The sequence below is a fragment of the Chroicocephalus ridibundus genome, chromosome 7 (assembly GCF_963924245.1).
Source record: "Chroicocephalus ridibundus chromosome 7, bChrRid1.1, whole genome shotgun sequence".
Classification (NCBI taxonomy): Eukaryota; Metazoa; Chordata; class Aves; order Charadriiformes; family Laridae; genus Chroicocephalus; species Chroicocephalus ridibundus.
Genome location: NC_086290.1, coordinates 50,099,939 through 50,118,456, shown reverse-complemented (window position 1 = coordinate 50,118,456; position 18,518 = coordinate 50,099,939). Strand labels below are relative to the sequence as shown.

General features: G+C 59.5%; 1 protein-coding gene across 19 annotated transcripts in view; it reads left to right on the top strand.

The window, feature by feature from the left end:
- Positions 1-18,518, top strand: part of RAP1GAP2 (RAP1 GTPase activating protein 2) — an 86,880-nt gene that overhangs the window by 56,505 nt on the left and 11,857 nt on the right. For 16 of the 19 annotated variants that reach the window (XM_063340326.1, XM_063340323.1, XM_063340327.1 and 13 more), the window contains 15 exons: positions 322-406; positions 7,514-7,549; positions 8,564-8,608; positions 9,147-9,179; positions 9,505-9,714; positions 10,229-10,332; positions 10,885-10,963; positions 11,449-11,502; positions 12,781-12,864; positions 13,934-14,034; positions 14,654-14,783; positions 14,985-15,140; positions 15,809-15,880; positions 16,188-16,274; positions 16,533-16,667. In XM_063340326.1, the coding sequence (XP_063196396.1) occupies positions 322-406; positions 7,514-7,549; positions 8,564-8,608; positions 9,147-9,179; positions 9,505-9,714; positions 10,229-10,332; positions 10,885-10,963; positions 11,449-11,502; positions 12,781-12,864; positions 13,934-14,034; positions 14,654-14,783; positions 14,985-15,140; positions 15,809-15,880; positions 16,188-16,274; positions 16,533-16,667 (1,411 nt within the window). The remainder of the gene's footprint in view (positions 1-321; positions 407-7,513; positions 7,550-8,563; positions 8,609-9,146; positions 9,180-9,504; positions 9,715-10,228; positions 10,333-10,884; positions 10,964-11,448; positions 11,503-12,780; positions 12,865-13,933; positions 14,035-14,653; positions 14,784-14,984; positions 15,141-15,808; positions 15,881-16,187; positions 16,275-16,532; positions 16,668-18,518) is intronic. The other 3 variants (XM_063340328.1, XM_063340339.1, XM_063340330.1) reach the window with 2 other exon arrangements.

The window sequence follows — 18,518 nt, the reverse complement described above, 5'->3', positions numbered from 1 at the left end:
ACCCATCGCTGCTGTCCCCGCACCGCGTCCGGCACAGCCCCGCACCGCCAGCCCCGCGGCTGGGCTCCGGTGGCTGCCCGGGGGTGGAGACCGGGCGTTCGGTGGGGCAGCGAGGGGTCCCGGCCCGCCCTGGGCACGGGCTCTACAGATGACTTTTATCATCATCTTGTGCTGTCTGTCTGTTTTTTTCTCAGATTCAAGATACTATTTTACAGGCGGCCTGCACGCCCGTGGCTTTGACAAAGATAAGCCCTTATCTCCCACCTCGCGCTCTTGCTCGGGGCACGGGGGAAGCTGACGCGCCTGCCTTTGGTTTTTCAGGAAACAGGAGCTGCTGAACAGCACGGATGTGACCGTCCCGGACCGGCCGCTGTCCCCCCCCCTCACCGCCCCGCCGACCATGAAGGTAAGTGCGCGGGCGACGCCACACCGGGCGATGCCGTGCCGGGCTGTGGGCGCGCAGTCCAGCCGAGGTGCCGGTTTTGGAAAGTGAAGCTGGTGAGGAGCAGCACTTCCAACGCAGCGGCTGTAGGATTGGGGCTGTTCCCGAGGGAGCAGCAGTAGGTGGTTTCTGGAGTTCAGCCTGCAGCGTGTTCCGACACCCGTGGCGGCGGCGGGGCGTGCGTGCTGGCGGGCGCCCGCCTGCACCGCCGCTCCCCTTACGCAATCCCCAGCGGCGATGCCAGGCAGGGTGCAGAATCCCAGTGCTGTTAGCCTTCTGATAACCCCCCTGGGTGCCGCGGCGGGCGGCTGCTTGCCAACACGAGGCAGATGGCGTGTCCCCATCAGGCGGGCGCTGCTGGCAGGGTCCAACCCACCGCTCGTTCCTGCTGGCACTGCTCGGCCGCTGCCTTTTGCCGTGGGGGACATGCAGGTCGTGGGACACAACGCTTCCCTGCCCATGCCAGGCTGCCTCAACAGGGCTCTGCCCCTCCTGCAGTTTTCCCAAAGCCAATGCGAGAAGGTCAGGAGCAACCTGGCCGGACCTGGGAGCTGGTCCTGCGTGAGCCGGCGTTGGCCGAGCACCTCCCCAGCTCCAGCTCGCAGGTGTCTCGCTCAAACGGTCTCAAGCGAGCGGGGAGCACGCAGCCCTGTGCCGAGCAGGGCGATGCGGAGAGCTGGGGCAGTGACCTGGGGCAAAGCTTCAGGGCCAATTCAGCTAAAGAGGATAAAATACAACCAAAAGCACCTTCTGTCAGAGTAAACCGAGAAATTTCTGTGATACTGGCGTTTCCAGACAAAGGCAGTTGTAGCTCTTCTCCCTGAGTTGCTGCAGAGCGCTCAATATGCTGCCACCCGGGAAATTACTCATTAAGCTGGAGAAGATGAGACGAGCGTGAAGATTCCGAGGTGGCTGAGAACCTGCTTAAATGGTTGTTAAGAGCAAGTGGGCTTGGAAATAGAGTATTGAGTCGGAGGAGTTTATTAGTGGGGCTTCTGATAATTCGGCTTATTTAGGGTTTTGTGTGTGACCTTGGCGCACAAAGCAGGCAGGAGCTGACACCGTGCACTGGTGACATGAGCTGTGGCACTTCGTTGGGGTGCAGAGGAGGAGGTGGGGGGATCTGAGGCGGGGGGGGGGCAGGTTGAAACCTGGAGTGATGGGAGGGAGTGGGGTCGTGGCGCCAGGGAGAGCCTGCCGTCAGCGGGGCATTTTCCTGGGGGCTCTGTGGGACACGGGGGCAAGAGAGGGGATCCCGCCTGCGGCGTGTCCCCGGGGACATGCAGCAGGACGGGTGCGGGAGGTGCCAGCAGCAGAGCGTGCTTCCCGGTCCTCGTGCCGGCAGCGTTCCTGGCCGGCCTTGAGCTGGTGCCTGAGGAGGGGAAGCCAAAGCCGCCGCGCCATTCCCCAGCCTCGGAGGACAAGAAGTTTCCCGGGATGGCGCGGGGTGATGCACAGTCCTGCCAGGGGCTCGGGGGTGTTTCACCTCGGGTGTTGCTGCATCCCGTGGCGGGATGCCCGGAGACTCCTGCCCGTGCAGTGCCGGGAAGCAGCAAGTGTCCGTGTTTCTCGCGTGGGCTGTCCCGGACAAGCTCCATGGCCCTGGCCTGCCTGCTCTGCCCCTGCGGGAGGAATCAAATTGGTGGTGCAATTTATTTTGCCTTGCAGAGAGGTGGTAAATTGCTTGGTAACACCTGGCTGGAGTTCAGGCAGGACTTTTGTGACCGTGAGCGCTGCGGTCCCGCAGGGTCCCTGGGGCTCGTCCTGCTGCCGTGCTCCCTCCTGCCTTCCCAGGCGTCACAGCCGCACCTGCGTCCTGAGAGGTTCTGCCTTTGCCCTTGCCCTCGTTGTGTTTTAAATGGAAATTCTGCCTTTAACGAGCCTGAGAGCCGAGCAGGCTGAGCCCGGCTGTGAGGTTGCGGAGGTGACCCCGATGCCAGGGTCTGCGCCCTGCCCGGGTGCTGCTGCAGGAGGGGCTATGGGGGGAGACCCCAGGCACGCCGCAGGCAGGGGGGTGCGGCTGCTCCTCGGCTGGGGCCGGGCGATGCGGGGCAGCGGGAGGGCAGGCTCTCCAGTGATGTCTAAGCTTCAGCTCCAGGCTTCCCTTGGCATGGGAAACTTGGCACGGAGACCTGTGGAAAGCCTGGCATGGAAAAAGTGTGTAATTGCTCCTCCGTATGCTTCAGGTAATGTACGCTCCACAAAAGCAAACACTCAGGTCTGGCTTTTCATGCATCTCAAAGACAGCCATTCCTTCTCGCCTCTCTCGGTGGGGGCTGTGGTGGGGGGAGAGGCTGGCGATGGTTTTGGCTGAGGACACACTGGGAGACCGGCCCCCACGGGCAAGGCTGGAGGCTGCCTGTTTCACCTCTGGTTCTTTGTTTTTATAATCATGTAATTAAAGCAATTAAAAGGCGATTACCGACGTGTTCTGCTTTACAGCAGGATTAAAGGGCTCCAGAACCTTTTGCAGATGGTACAGGTTGTCCTTTTGGAAAGGCGAGGCAGAGCTGGGAGCCTCCGACATGTGCTCCCTCCGTCCTTCCCTCCATCCTCGCGGCACTGACGATGGCCGAGCCGCTGCGGTGGCGGCTGCCCGTGCTGGCACCCCGGCCGGGGAGCGGCAGAGGAGGATCATGCATCTTACCTGGACGTTGCTTTGCCAGGCACAGGGAGCTCCAGAGGTGCCAAACAGGAATAAATCCTTCAGGCTGGAGGCTGTCCGTGAGCCACTGGGTTTTGTTTGTGCGTCCGCGTGTTTGGAGCTTCCCTGTGGCCCTGCTGCCGCTTCGGTCTCAGCTGCCTTGGCTCTGGAAAGGCAGGGGCTGGTATGTATTTGCTGACATTTAAGAGATGGAACCGGAGATGCCAGGGAGAGGAGATGTCAGGGATTAAGGAGCCATCAGCTTGACAAAGGGAGACCTGGGGTGACTTTGTGGTTGGAAGCCAGAGACCCGGTCCTTCTGGAGACGGTGGCTGGGTCCCCTGGCTGTCGCGGTCAGCGCAGGGGATGCCAGGCAGTGGCTCCGCGCTGGCGTAGCCGAGCCTGTGATGAGATGCTGTGCAGCATGAGTGGGTTGAGTCCATGTCCTCAGTGCCCATCCTGCTCTGCCCCGCTCTCGATAGACTTTAAGGTGCTTCCCAGAGATCTGTGCCAGACTTAGGGTCACGGTGAGGGGCGAGGGGTAGGTACGGGCAGCGGGAGCAGGGACAGGAGCAAGTCCCCTGCAGCTGGGGCTGCCCGTCTCCAGCACAGCCATGCTGGCGTTTTGGCCAAAGCAGCCGTGTCCTGCCTCCTCCCTGGCGTTGTTGGGACAGGAAGGCGCTGTTGGTGCCGTGCCCAGCCTGCAGGTCCTGGGTCAGCAGGTCGGGTTGTCCTGAGATGACTCCAAGAGGATTTAAGGTTGGGATTCGTTCAGCTTCTGTGAAGGGCTGTGGCTTTTTTGTGCATGAGGATTTCCAGCTGGAGAGGTCGGATTTTCTGTCTGCTGCCCAGCGCCTGGTTCCTGCTGCAGCTTTCCCATGCCGGTGCCCTCCCGAGGGGTGCAGCACATCCCCTTCATGGGGCCACGCATCCCCCGCCCCGGGCCGTGCATCACCTCCATGGGGCCGTGCCTCCCTCTGTGGGGCCGTGCATCCCCTTGGTGGGGCCGTGCATCCCGGCAGACACCTGCCCGTCCCCTGCAAACCCTCACCCTCTTCCTGCCCAACCAGTTTGGGGCCCTGGGCCTCCCCGGGAGCCACCCTTTGAAATAACAAAGCCGCGGTCCCGCCGTGCCTCTGCCTTGGAGAAACATTAACGAACGGAGGTGGGGCGGGATGGCCGCGCTGCTGCGGGGGGTGACACAGGCGGATGATGGATTTCTTGCGGGGTTTGTTGGTGAGTGCTGTGCGACCGCTGGGGCGGGCGCTGGGCAGGGCTCGGCTCCCCCGCAATCCATCCTTGGCGGCTCCTGCCCACTGCGGGGTTTTCCTTCTGGGTGTCATTTTCTTAGGAAACCTCCAAAGCGGGCACTCGCTGCGGCTTCTGCTCCAAGCGCTCCTCGGTCGCAGGTCCCGGCTCCCTAAACTCACCCCGGGGTGCTGGGGCGGTTGGATGGACACTGTGCGCCCCAGCTGGTCCCCTTCGGACCTGGAGTCTTGCCTGGTGCTAGTGGAGAGGAATCCTCTACTTCTCTGTGCTGAAGCACCGGGATGTGGCTGCATGTCCCCCCTCATGCTGCAGGTGTGGTGTGCTCAGTGGTGAGGGATGAGGATGTGCGAGCAGGAAAGAAAGAGCAGAAAAGGAGTGGTATAGTTGCTATTAAGTATTTTGCATTTCTGAGGTTATCAGGCCGAGCTACCGGGCAGGTTTGTCCCGCCAAAGGCGGCGGGGACGCGGCCACCCGCTCTGGCAGTGCTTTGGTTGCAGTTGAGAGGCAGAAGCAGGTTTAGGTTGGGGCGGCCGGTCTGGGCGACCCCAGCGGGGCGAGCGTCCCTGTTCCCGCGCTGGGCCCGCGGCCGGTGACACTGCTTGGCCAGTGACATTGCTTCGACACTGCTTCCTGCCAGGCGTCACAAAGCTGCGATTGTCTCCGCTATAATTACCAAAATATTTGTGGCCCTGTAAAGCTTGGCCTCAAGTATGCATAAATCCCTGCAGGGCACAGACTGCTGTCTGCTTCACGGAATACGCGCTCCGGTTTTCTGTAGCAGGTGGATGCAGCACTGCTGTGCCTCCGCCTCTCCGGGTCTGGCTGCCGGCAGAGTGGGACCCGGGAACTATTTTAATTGACTCAAAGAGCGTTTGTCCATCACGGAGACCTGAAGACAAACGGAATCTAAACTAAGCTCAAAATAAGGAAAAGCCTTTTTAAACTGCTCCCGGCTTTGGGCGCAGAGCTCTTCTGAGCCCAGGGTTTGTTTTTCCTGATGTGGGTGCAGTAGATAAAAACGGGGCATAGTCTGAAACTGGCAGCAGGGGCAGGGCTGCTCCCAAGGCACGGCAGTCCCCGCCTGTGTTGGTGGCGGCTTTCCCCCATCCCAGCTGGTGTAACCGAGAGCAGTCACTGGGCTGCCCGTGCCATAAAACTAACCTTTGCTCGCCACATTTATGAAAAGAAAATCTCTCTGAGGTTTTCATTTGGTCTTTGATTTTCATTTCTTCGTCTCCTCCCCTCTTTTTTTGTTTTTTCTCTCTTTTTTGTCTTTTGAGAAAGTTCAGCCTATTCTAAGAGCTCGCCAAAGATCACCCCCCCGCCCCGTGCCTTTCTCCTTGGTGCTGTGACCCCTTCTGCCCCAGATCTCACATCCCTCCTCTGCAAACCCTTCCTGATATCCAGCAGCATTGGAGCTGCGGATCCCACTTTCTGCTCTCCCTCCTGGACCATCAGCATCTGCCCTGGCCGCAGCCTCTCCGCGGCCGCATGAGCCAGGAGCCCATCTGCGGCAGGTGGCTGGGAGCAAACACGGGTTCGAGATGTGGCACGAGGATGGGGGAGCGGAGGGACGGGGCTGCTGTGTCGTGTCTCCAGAAAAGCCACTTACTAGTTGTCGTGGGTTAACCCCAGCCGACGATCAGGACCACACAGCTGCTCGCTCACCCCCTTGGTGGGACAGGGGAGAGAATCAGAACAGTAAAAGTGAGAAAACTCATGGGTGAAGATAAAGGCAGTTTAATCGGTAGAGCGAAAGCCACACACACACAAGCAAAGCAAAACAAGGAATTAATTCCCTGCTCCCCATTGCAGGTGGGTGTCCAGCCATCCCCGGGAAAGCTGGGCTCCATCATGTGTAACGGTGACTTACACATGATGACAAACGTCATCACTCCAAATGTCCCCCCCTTCCTTCTTCTCCCCCAGCTTTATATACTGAGCATGACGTCCCATGGTATGGAATATCCCTTGGGTCAGTTGGGATCAGCTCTCCCGGCCACGTCCCCTCCCAGCTCCCTGCCCAGCCCAGCGCTGGCGGGGTGGCGTGAGGAGCAGAAAAGACCTTGAGAGAGTAGGAACAACCCAAACCCAAAGTGTACTATCAAAAGTATTTCTCATCCCAAATCCAAACCATAGCACTATACCAGCTGCTAATAAATAAGTTAACTATATCCCAACTGAAACGACGACTCGAGTTTACTGGGAGTGCCCCGACATTTACAGCCGTAGTTTGACTAGATAATTTATTTGCATGTACTTGAGAGCAGGAGAAGCTGGATGAGGGATCAGGATACTCCAGCTGAGGCTGGGTGGCTGCTGTGCCGAAGGGGTGACCCCACAGCTGGCTGCTGCCGGGGCCCCTTCGGGCAGCGCAGGTGCGTGAGGGCAGGGACGGGGCTCCCCGAGTCCCCCCTGCCCGGGAGAAAGCGTGGCTGAGCGGGACGGACGGGGCTTTAGCACCTCTCCTGGAGACGTGGTGGGTGACGGGCTCTACTGGTCTGGTTTTGGTTCTTGTCCCGAAGGATTTCCAAAGGTGCAGGAGCCGCGTGCCCTGCGGGCGCTGCAGCGGCTTGGGGGGTGCTCACGGGGTGCAGAGCCGTGGGCACGGCAGGGGCGGGAGGCAGCAGGCGCTGGGGAGCAGGACGAGCGCCCTGGCTGCGGGGTCCGGCTGCGCTCCAGGGGACCTACACCGGGATTTTAATTGGAGCCCGGGGCTCGCTAATCTCTTTAGTTCGTTTGGGCATTAACCCTGCCCTAGGCAGCCCAGCGCTGCGGGCAGCAGCATGGCCGGCGTTCCCGCAGCCGGCGAAACGCGGGGCCCGGGGCTTGCACCGTGTGAGGTAAGGGGCTGGGGAGGGCTGCCGTAGGTGCCTCACTTTCTGGAGTGTTTAGTTGCTTTTTTGGATGGATCAGTCTGGGCTTGTTTCATTTCCAAAGGAAGGTTTGTTGCTGCTGTTCGCGTGCGCAGACCCGCTGCTGCCGGGGCCCTGCAGCGGTTACGGACAGAGTCTCTTCTCTCCTTTGTGCTGAGGGCCAGAGCCAGAGTGCCCGGTACGGGGTGGGGGGTCCGGTGTCCCTACCTCCACGCGGCTTGGGCTGGCTCACCTCGCGTCTCCTTTAATTGAACAGGAGATTTCCTTCTTTTCTTTTTCAGTCTGCAGAATTCTTCGAAATGCTGGAAAAAATGCAGGTGAGCAGCAGCGTTGCATGCCAGTAACGCGGGACGTTCCCCACGTGGCAGAGGCTGCAAGGACAGAGATCCCCCAGCACCTCCTATGTTAATGTGCTGGGAGGCCTTGTGGGATCCTAACGGGTTGTGAATTGCCGCTGCGGTCCCCGGCGCGGCGCGAGCCCCACTGAGAGGGGGCACGGCTGCGCGTCCCAGCCCAAACCGGGCAGCAGAGAGCTGCACAGAAATACCCCATTGCGCAGGGGGAAGAGCGGTGGTTTCAGCAGCATCTTCCTCCGAGGTTATTCCGCGTTGCCCCGAGCAGTTTTGCAAAAGGAGGTTTAGGGGGACATGCTGGGACGCGGTCCCGTGGCTCCCTGGTGAAGTCGGCACACTGATGCCCATCTTTGCAGATGGCAGGCTCGTGCGCGGCGGTGTCTAGCACTGTCCCTGTACCCCTTGGGTCAGGGCAAGGCGTTCTCTTGTCCTGCACTAAAACACGTCAGGATCTGCCCGGATGAGGAGGGTCGGGGGACCGGGGTGTCCCCTGGCACGTGCATTGTGCCTGCAGGAGGGGTGCAGGCAGGTGGTGCTTGCCCCCAGTGCCGGGACACATGGTGCGCCCCCGATGCAGTGCTCGTGGTGCTCCCCTGGCGTGGTTTGCGCGGTGCTCCCCCGGCGCGGTGCTCCCCTGGTGCGGTTCTCGCGGTGCTCCCCCTGCGCGGCACAGGCGGGTGCCAGCAGGGTTTGCTGTCCCTGAGCTCCTGCCTGGGCCAGGCTCTGTCAGGCAGCCGGGGCCGTTGCCCTGCCACATGTCGTGTTAACCGCAAATTAGCTGTTTGGCCCAGCCCAAACCACGCCACGGGGTCTGTCCTGGCACGCCGGCAGCTCTGCCCAGCTCGCCTGGGGCAGAAACCCCCTCTTTTCGTGCCACTCGTGTCAGAGTGGTTTCCGGGTAGCAAAATACCCTTGTGGTTTCATCCGTGTAGTTGAAAACATCTTAATTATTCAATGTATTCTTTTTGTTCCAAACAGGCACCAAAACTTGAAGAACAGAGGACTGGAAGCCAAAAACATAAGGTTGGTTGAATTTTGTTTCTTGCGCGGATCTCTTCAAGTGTCCGCCCCTTATTTCAGGGCTTTAATGTGTATAGTCAAAGACAGTCACTCAGAGGACTAAAAAGGATTTAAATGCTATCTAAAAAGAAGGCACTGATTGAATTGCAAAGATGAGAGAGTGGTGCCTGTAAATCCCTAATCCGGCTTTATGTCCAAACCTGTGTATTTCAGCAGTGAGCTGTGTAAAACAGTCGGGTTCTGCCGCAGAGCTGAGAAGCTTCCAGCGGTACCGGGGACCCCTTTGGAAAGGGACTTGCCCTGCTGCAGAGCTTCCCTGCAGACCCCGAGCGGGGAGGGGTCCCGGGGCCGTGTCCCCGGGCAGCGCGGTGGCACCGTTCCCGGGGCTTGTGAGCATTGCTCTGCGCCAGCGCCGGGCGCTCGGTGCAGGGCGCTCGGGAGCAGCGCAGCTCCCCGGGCTGGGTGGTGCAGGGCTGTGGTTCTGGGGGACAGCTGGTGGGGAACAGATGGTCACACGCCGTGTTTTGATTCCTTTTTCCAGGAAGACTACATCCCGTACCCCAGCATCGATGAGGTGGGTGCCCTGAACCACCCTTGAACGCTTTCTGGTGAATGCCTTCCCAAAATTGCCCATAACAGGGGAATTGGTGGTGATCCTGTTTCCGAGAGGAGCTGCACAAAGCACGTCCCCCCTCCCCACCTTTGCGGCTGCTGCTTTTCCTCGGTAGCACGTGCCCTCTTGTAGGAGAGAGGAAGAGGTTTCAGAGAGGGGCTGGATTTGCCCCCTGCGGTGCCAGGGCTGGGGGCAACTGGGGGGCAGGACACAGGGTGACAAGCCCCTGCACCCCCCATCTGCACCCCGGTCCTGCCTGACCCACCTCGGGTGTGTGTCCCTCCAGATCCTAGAGAAGGGCAGCCCCTACCCGCTGATCATCCTGCCCCAGTTCGGGGGATACTGGATTGAAGACCCGGAGAACCTCGGCACGCCCACCTCATCTGACAGCAGCATCTGCGAGGAGGAGGAGGAGAACCTCAGCCCCAGCACCTACGGCTACAGGCTGGAGTGCAAAGGAGAGGCCAGAGCCTACAGGAAGCATTTCCTGGGGAAGGTGGGTGCCGCTGCCGCCGCCGGGGACGAGCCGTCAGCTGACAGTTGCACACCCCCCAAGAGAAAAATAGAAATTCTAAAATTGGGAGCAAAACGGGCAAATTTTGCCTCTTTGCAAGGAGGGGAGGGGACCGGCGGGTGCCCAGCCGTGGCAGCGAAGGCCATGCACAGAGCAGGGCTCCGGGTGGCCACGCCGGCTCTCAGCTGCCCGTCTGCGGGGACACGGGGCTCAGCCGGACTCGGGGGACACGGCATGGCCGCCACCTGCCCCCCTGGCTTGCTCGCAGTCGCGTAATCCTCCCTCTGAGCACAGCTGAGCGCAGGGTGCTAAAGGCAGAGGGATTAAAGCCCTGGTCCCCGCGAGGAGGGGGTGCGAGTGGGAGTGTGCGTCCCCGCGGGGCGGGAGGGTGTCAGGGTGACGGAGAGTCCTCTGCTCCCCGCCGGGGCGCGGGGCAGCGTCCTCACCATCGGCGAGCTGCCTCCCCTGCCCCTAACGCCCTGTTTTCTATTTTTAGGATCATTTAAATTTTTATTGTACAGCCAGCAGCCTAGGAAATCTGATTCTTTCTATTAAGTGTGAGGAGGCAGATGGCACGGAATATTTAAGGATTATACTCAGGTATGGAAAAAAAAAGCTTTGTTTAACAAAATATTTTCTCTTTGGGAGTCCCTTGTTTTGTTTCTACCATAAACGGTAGAGCCGGGCTGGCAGCACGCAGGCTGTCGCACACGGAGGGGCTTGGGGTGCGGTGGGAAGCAGCGGCTCATCCTTTTACTGCTTCGGCACTGGGACTGCCTGACCCCGATAATGAACACGAGACTTTGATCTGTCGCTAAACCCGCTGAAAACTGAGTGTAAACCTCTCTGTGGCATGGGATAATGCCAGTCACATCTATCGCCATACCTCTGTAAGCTGACAAGACCTAGCGTGTCTGAACCGTTGTGTCATTTCTCTCCGAACTATGAATATTTTAAGAGCTGCAGAGATGAGAAGAAAAAACGAGGCTTTGCTTACTAACCAGGCCCAACAAATTCTGCAGAACATTGTTTCCCAGCAGCCGGCAGAGCATCGCTGCGTGCACGCCATGGGGCTGGCAAGCGGGGGGCTGCAGCCACATCTCCTTGCCTTAGACGCTCCCTGATGTCTGCTCCTTTCTTTTTCTTTGCTAGGTCCAAAGTGAAGACGTTGCATGAAAGGATCCCCCTGGCAGGATTTAGCAAGCTCCCCAGCATCCCCCAGATTGCAAAGGTGAAATGCCGGGCCGGGCTGGGATACCTGCAGCAAAGCCTGTGCCGCTGCGCCCGGCGCCTTGGGCAGTGTTGGGTGGCGTTGGGTGGCATTGGCAGCGTTGGGCAGTGTTGGGTGGCAATGGATGGCGTTGGGTGGCATTGGGCAATAGTGCCTGGGCTCAGGGGTCCAGGGGCGCTTGGTGGAGGGTGGCATGTGCTGGCCCCGCTGTTGGTTTCCTGCTGATCCCGGTCAGGTCACTGGTTGATACCTGGGGGAAGAGGTAAGGAAGTGGCAGCACCTTTGACCCATGGAGAGACCTGGGACTTGTCTCGCTGCATCCTCAGTTGGGTACCAGCCAGGCCACGGGGCATCTCCTGCAATCGGAGGCTGGATTTGGCTCCTTTACAAGACATTCACAGCCTTGCTGTGGAGTTCCGGCAGGACAGGGGTGTCTGCTCCGCGCGCGCAGGGACCCGGCACTGACTGCTCTTCCTTGCCCACAGGCCTTCTGCGACGATGCCTCCGGGCTGAAGTTCAACCCGGTTCTGTACCCCAAGGTGAGGTAACTTACCCCAGGCCGGTCGCGTATTCGGCAGAGGAGGTCAGATAGGGTTAACTCTCCCCTCTTCTCCAAGATCCAGCGGCTACTCTGATACAGAGCATGGGTATTTGCACTGCATCCTTCCAGCTCTCTGCCTTTGTACCCGGCTGCAAAGGGGATGCAAGCAGTGCAGCGGCGGCGGGCCGTGCGTGTGTCTGGGCAGCAGGGTGGCTACCGGCCATCTGATGGCATGTGCGTGCCACCGTCTCGTCTGTCAAATGGTCACCAAGGATTGATGGCACTTTGGTATTAATCTGCCCTTGGATCATGGGGAAGGAGGGAAAGGTCTGTGGGGTATAAAACCAACCTGGATCTTGGTCTGGTGCCTTAAGGCTTGTTTGAAACCCGGTGAGATGGGTTGAGCCGGTGCTCGAGAAGCCCTGCAGGAAGATGCAGAAGTGGGTGGGTCGCTGTGGGGGACAGTGTTTCCTCCGGGTGGCAGTCCCCACTGGTGACGTACCAGGACTGACTCATTGCCCGCTCCGGGATCGCTTCTCCTGTGCGCTCTTGTGCTGCCATAGAGACCCGCTCCTGGGAAGCTACAAAGCAAATCAATCATTTTCAAGTACCTTTTCTGTGGCAGGCACAGCAGTGAGTTATAAGGCAGTTTCACCGGCCTTTGATGTAGCCAAGGTCAAACCGGTTTTGTTCCTCCGTTGTGGGGGTTGGTGTTGCTATCAAACCCTCAGCTGGAAGTTTGAGAGCAGCCGATGCCCAGTTGGGGATGAAAAGTGCCTCCGACTCGGTCCCTGCAGAGCGGGGCTGGGACCATGGACCTGGGGCGCTGCGGGAACTGCTGTTATTTGCACCCAAAGGGCCCCAAACTTCCCCCAGAAAACCTGCGAGAGTTTGGGGCTCCCCGCACACCCCCCCACACCTGGGTGCTGGGGCCACAGCTCGTGCGCAGCAGGAGCCTATGGGCATCCTGGCGGACTGTCGGCAGTGGGGGCTGCAGGAATGCTGATAACCAAAACTGGGGCCACGGTTGAAAACTTTTGGCCTAATTATGTGGAATTTTAGCTTCTGATGCCCTTCCCGCTCCCTTGGGCACTGCCTGGCCCTGGCCGTACCCCGCTGCTGGCCACAAGGAGCCGCAACGTGGCCGGCAGGCGATGGCAAGCATGCCAGCGGGGCTGTGAGCCCAGCCAGCAGCACGGGCCGAGCAGGGTTTGCTCTTCTGGGCATCGCGTTTTGAACTCCCGAATTAAATAATTCGTATTTTATTGCACTGCAGGCTTCCCAGATGATAGTGTCTTATGATGAACATGAGGTCAACAACACGTTCAAGTTTGGGGTGATCTATCAGAAGTTCAGGCAGGTGAGTGGTGCCCGTGCCGTTCTCCAGGGACGCATCCCTGCCGCCAGAGCTCTGCTCCGCAAGTGCGGGTCCCTGGAGCTGAAATCCGGCCCCACGGTTGACTCTGTCACGTGCACCACGTTGTGTTGCTGGGTGTCCTCCCTAATAACGCATTTCTTATTGCTTGGATGTTTCCCCAGCTCATTAAGAAATGATGCGACTGAAAAAATTCAGTATGGAAATCAGCCCACAGGCTGCTGGAGGGAAAAGTGGATGTGCAAATGGATTTTAGCAGGCGGGGTGTTTTGATCAGATATATGTTTAGACAGTGAAACAGTTACGTTTGTCTTGGAGGACTGTGGGCTATGGAGACACGTGTCTGCTGAGAATGCTGTCGTTAGCCGAGGGCCTCAGCTGGGGAGCGCAGAGGCGGAGTCTTATAACTCACCCAAGATTATTCTGACAGGCACTCTAATTATCTTTACATATTGCATTTTATTTTGGATTAACTCGTGCGAGACCATAATTAAGGCCTCATTGTTTTGAAATATAGCACAGGGGGGATGATTAAGACTTGGATTTTCCCATGAAGGACTCGATGCCGTTTTGGTATTCCCTGTACGTTATCCCAAGGTCCTCGCTGTTGGTCAGACGTCGCTCTCGGCGCCTTCGGGTGCCGCGGGGGCTGAGCGGGTGCGGGCAGTGAGCGCGGTGGTGCCAGCGGGGAGCAGCCTGCGGCCGTGCAGCACCCCGGGACCAGGGGCTGGTCGTGGCCCCGGGGACCCGGAGCTCGGGGCAGGAGGTGGCAGGAGACGGGCAGGGAGAGGTGACACGAGCAGAAATCACCATCAGAGCTGGGGCTGCTTTCGGGTTCCTTTCCCTGCTGCTGTGGCACTTTTACCGACAGCAACGCTTGCTTTTAAGAAGACGCTCAGAGCAGGGTGACGAGGAGAAGGCGTGTTTCTGTGGTCACTGTGTCCGTAGCACCCACAGCATGACCGAGGAGCGGTGCTGGCATGTCCCCAAGGGTGCAGGGCTGTCCTGGTGCGTGGCGGCCGTAGGGACAAAAGATGTACCCTGTGTTTTATAGACCCAAGAGGAGGAGTTGTTTGGCAATAATGAAGAGAGCACTGCCTTCAAGAACTTCTTAAGCTTTCTGGGAGACACCATAACGCTCCAGGACTTCAAAGGGTAAGTTAAATAAAAAGAATGATTTTACAAATACATTTAACAAGAGACCATGTCATATGTAAAAATAACTACTGCGCGAGAACAGAAGTCATCTCACTCCTAAGCGGGATGTACAGAGCAGAAGCAAATATAGCTTTGGCTTGTTTTTCAAAGCTGGGGGAGTTTTCCGAAAAAAAATTGGAGCTGCCAAGAGAGAAAAACTTCCTTCCCTGCAGTTCTGAGGTTGTGAGAAAGTCTGGCTATATTCAGCCATAGATGGAAGGAACTTGTATGAAAACGTACCCTGTCCGGTGTTGGGGGCTCAGGCGTGGGCAGAGACCCCCGGTGGTGGCACGGGCCGTGGGCTGGCACCGCTCGGCACCGCTGCTCCTGTGGCTGGCACCACAGCTGTGGTCGGCCCCGGCCGCCGGCACTGCCTGGCCACACACCCCAGTTTCAGACTGGGGATGGCGATGCTGGTTACAATACGTGACGCACAGTTTGTTCTTTCCCATTTGCGCGCTGCTAGATAAAGATAAATGAGCTGGTTTGTTCTATCGCCCCGACAGCCGCCGGCGGTCTCTGCTAAGCCTTCAATTAATATTTCTTCGTTTCTCCCCGCCTTTCCCTTCGTCTCCAGTTTTCGAGGAGGTCTGGATGTCAGCCACGGGCAGACGGGAGCAGAGTCTGTGTACACGGTGTTCAGGGACAGGGAGATAATGTTTCACGTCTCCACAAAGCTGCCTTTTACAGAAGGAGACACACAACAAGTAAGAGATGAGCTTCCCTGCACGGCAGTGTCTGAGCCGGGATGCACTGCCGCTGCCCAGCCCGGCACCGCGGTGGCCTCGGCTGGTGGCAGCGGTGGCAGCAGCCGCGGGGGCTCCCCGGCGCGCGGCAGCCGGTGTTTGCTCCCAAGGGAGCAGAACCTGCCTGGCTTCACCCACCAAGTGCCTTCCCTCTCCGCTTAGCTCCAGCGGAAGAGGCACATCGGCAATGACATTGTGGCCATTATCTTCCAAGAAGAGAACACGCCGTTTGTCCCAGACATGATCGCCTCCAACTTCTTGCACGCCTACATTGTGGTGCAGGTGGAGAACCCCGAGGCAGACAACGCAGCGTACAAGGTGAGGGGAATCGCGGCTTGCACGTGCCGATTCTTGCTTCGGTGTCTCAGGCCGAGGTCCGGGGGCGGGTGGCCAGCGCCTGCCCTGCCCGTGGGCTCGGTGATGCTGAGCCTGACTGGAATAGGGGTGTGTATATTAAACATATGTGCATACACACACACACACGCGTATTTATGTACGCGCTGTTACATTGTGTGTGTGTATACATACAGAGGTATCTAAAATATGTGCATGTATAATAGCACACTCATTTACTAAAGACTTTTGATGCTGCTCAGTGTTTGAATGAGCCTCAGAGCAGCTGACACCCGTCTAGCGCATCGCTCGAGCGCAGGCCCCATAAACCCCCTTCTCCCTCTGTTTCCTGCGAGGAGATTCAGTAAGGCAGAATTTTTCAAACCGAAAGCGGGTCGCTTAGAGCCACGGATGAAAACAGGATTCTTAGGAGAAAAAGGGGGAAGGCTGCGCATGGTGAACGTGCTCGTGAGAGCAGGAGTGATGGCTGCAGGGCTGGGCGGGAGCGGGGCTGGGTGTGGCCGGGCGTGGCAGGGCGGGGCTGGGGAGAGCATCACCCGCCCCGTGCCTGCTGCCCGGCGGGAGAGGGACATCCCTGCGCTGGGGGCTGCCCTGCCGCACCCGCGGGAATCACGTTTCTCTTGGCTCCGCAGGTGTCCGTCACGGCCCGGGAAGACGTCCCCTCCTTCGGCCCACCCCTGCCCAGCCCGCCAGTGTTCCAGAAAGTAAGAGCTGAGACGGGGGGAGCGTGTTCTAAGCCATAAAAAAAAGTATATGTGTATGTCTGAGATGTTTCCAAGCACGCCTGCTTAGGGAAATTGTGACTTCTGGACTTTATATGCACTTATTTTGATTTCTGATGAGGCCAGAGGGGGTCTATGGTGGGGCAGGAGGCCGTGCACTGTCACGATGCTCCCACATCTGGAGGGGGCTGTAGGGTGCCGTGAGCTCGGTTTCGGCTCAGAACAACTCCGGTACCAGAGATACGCAGAGACTTTGACCGGTGTTTTCCACCATGCCTCTCTCCCGCAGAGCCCCGAGTTCCGGGAGTTCCTGCTCACCAAGCTCATCAACGCCGAGAACGCCTGCTGCAAGTCCGACAAGTTTGCCAAGCTGGAGGTAACGCTGCCCGGCGCCGCGGCCGGCGCGGGGAGGCTCTCGCATTCCTCCTCTGAGCCGCGTCTCCTCGGCTGGGCTGGGTCAGCGCTTGCAGGGATGAGTGACCAAAGCGTGCGTTGTGTCTCAGTGCGCTCGGTGGCCATGGAGTCCTGTGGGGCCACTGTGATCTTGGTGGGGGGATGAGATGGGTGTCCCATGAGTCAGTGCTGCTGCCCCCTCCTTCGGGGCCCGCAGCTGAGCCCGTTCTCGCTCCCGCAGGACCGAACACGGGCTGCCTTGTTGGACAACCTTCATGACGAGCTCCACAGCCACACGCAGACCATGCTGGGGCTGGGGCCCGAGGAGGACAAGCTGGAGAACGGGGGTCACGGAGGCTTTCTGGAGTCTTTCAAGGTAAACCTCCGTCCCTTGCCAACAGCAAAGTTAAAATCCATCCGGGGCTGGCAAAGCATGTTTTGGTGGAAGATGTGGTTGAGCAGTATTGGGGGTGAGAGGTGTCCCCAGAGGGCAGCGCGGTGGGAGGAGGTAGGAGCTCACCACCACCAGTGCTCGGTCAGCCAGCGGACACCCGAGCTGGTCCCAGTGGGAGCAGGCACAGGCTGACATGTTTGTGGTGTTGGTGAGTGCCACCATCGGGGTGACCTCCCCAGAGGCCTGGAGCACCTTCTCTCCTGCCAGAGTGCTTGGGCATTCGTTGTGTCTCCAACTGGGGTCTCGGTCCAGGGCCAGCACCCCGGCACGGGCTGTGCCTGCAGTTGGGCTCCGCTGCGGCAGGGCGAGTCCTGCTCGTGTCCCCGGGCAGCTGGCTGTCCCCGCTGTGCCATCCTGGCTGCGGGATGGGGCTGGGGGCAGGACGCTGGGGGCAGCTGTGGCAGCAAGCGGGCGGGAGTTGGTTGTCGTGTTAAACGGGTGACAACAAGAGGTGGGCGAAACTGAGCCACCATGGGAGGCAGGGACAAGACAAGGCGGGCAGTGGGGACGTCCCTCGAAATGCAGGGTCAGCACTTGTCTCTGGGGGGATGAGCCGTTGCCAGAAGTCTCTGGTGAGGCTCCCCCGCGGCGGTGGGGACGCGTCTGGGAAGGGCTGGCACGTGTCAACCCAGGCTGCGCCCCTGCGTGGATGTTCAGTGGAGTCCCCTGAGCCAGGGCACCGCGTCCCTGCCTGGGGTGACGCCTGTGGCTGTGCTTCATGCCGTGCAGCTCACGCACCCCTCTCCTCATCCTGCTCCCGGCGCGTCGGCTCTGCCGGGCAGAGGCAGTTTTAGCTGGGTCTGCAGCGGGGACGGGTGCTGGTGCGGGGTCGCCGTCACCGTCCTGACTGAGGGGAGCTGCCTGGGCCGCGGCTGTATGGAAACGGCTCCTGCCGTTACCGTGTAGGCACGGTTTTCTCTATGGTGCAGAGAGCCAGGCACCGGTGGGTGAGTCACCTCATCCCGCACCCAAGGCTGCAAGAGGAGGGGTGAGCAGTGGCCCCCACGGGGGGCATGGGTGGAGGCTCAGGTGTGTCCTGTTTAGGAATGAGACACGCAGAAATGGAGATGCTGTGCAGTCGTACGTCACAGCGTTCACTTCAGGGTCTGAGGCAATGATGTTAAATTATCATTTTTTTGCATGCTTTTTGTGTACGAGAAGGTGGACTTTGCTCTCTCGGCGTTGCAGGGTGTGCTGGGGCAGGCGGTGAGCTCCCTGGCCTGGGCCGGGCTGTGTTTGCCCAGCCGCCTGGGGACCGCGCTGCTGGGCTGCCTCCTGGCCTATGTCCTGCACCGCGCGCTGTCGGAGTGACCGGGAGAGGAGAGACGGTCCATAAGGGGCCTGGGAGGGGGTGAGACCTCCTCCCCACCCTTTCTTTTTGCCTGGTGCCTCACGCCCCGACCCAGCCTGCAGCCCCCTCCTCCCCGACCGTGCCACCTGGGCAAACCGGAGCGCGTTTGTGCTGGGCTCTGAGCAAGCCAGAAGGGCGCCTTCGCCTCCCCCTGCGGGGAGAGGAGCCCTGCCCCTCTCTGTGAGGGGCTGTCGGGGGTCCCTGCAGAGCCCCGTGTCCTCGGCAGCCCCGGGCAGGACCCTTCCTGCTGCGCAGCACAAGCGCCCGCCCGAGCTGCTGGCAGCAAGGCCAGCAACCGGTTCCTTTTATCTGCAAACGCTGTCAAATTTTGTATGAATTGCTGACCCTAATAAATGCGGTCTGACGGACTCTCGCTTGGTGTTTGTTACTGGGTGGGCAGGAGGGGACAGCGCGGGGCTGCC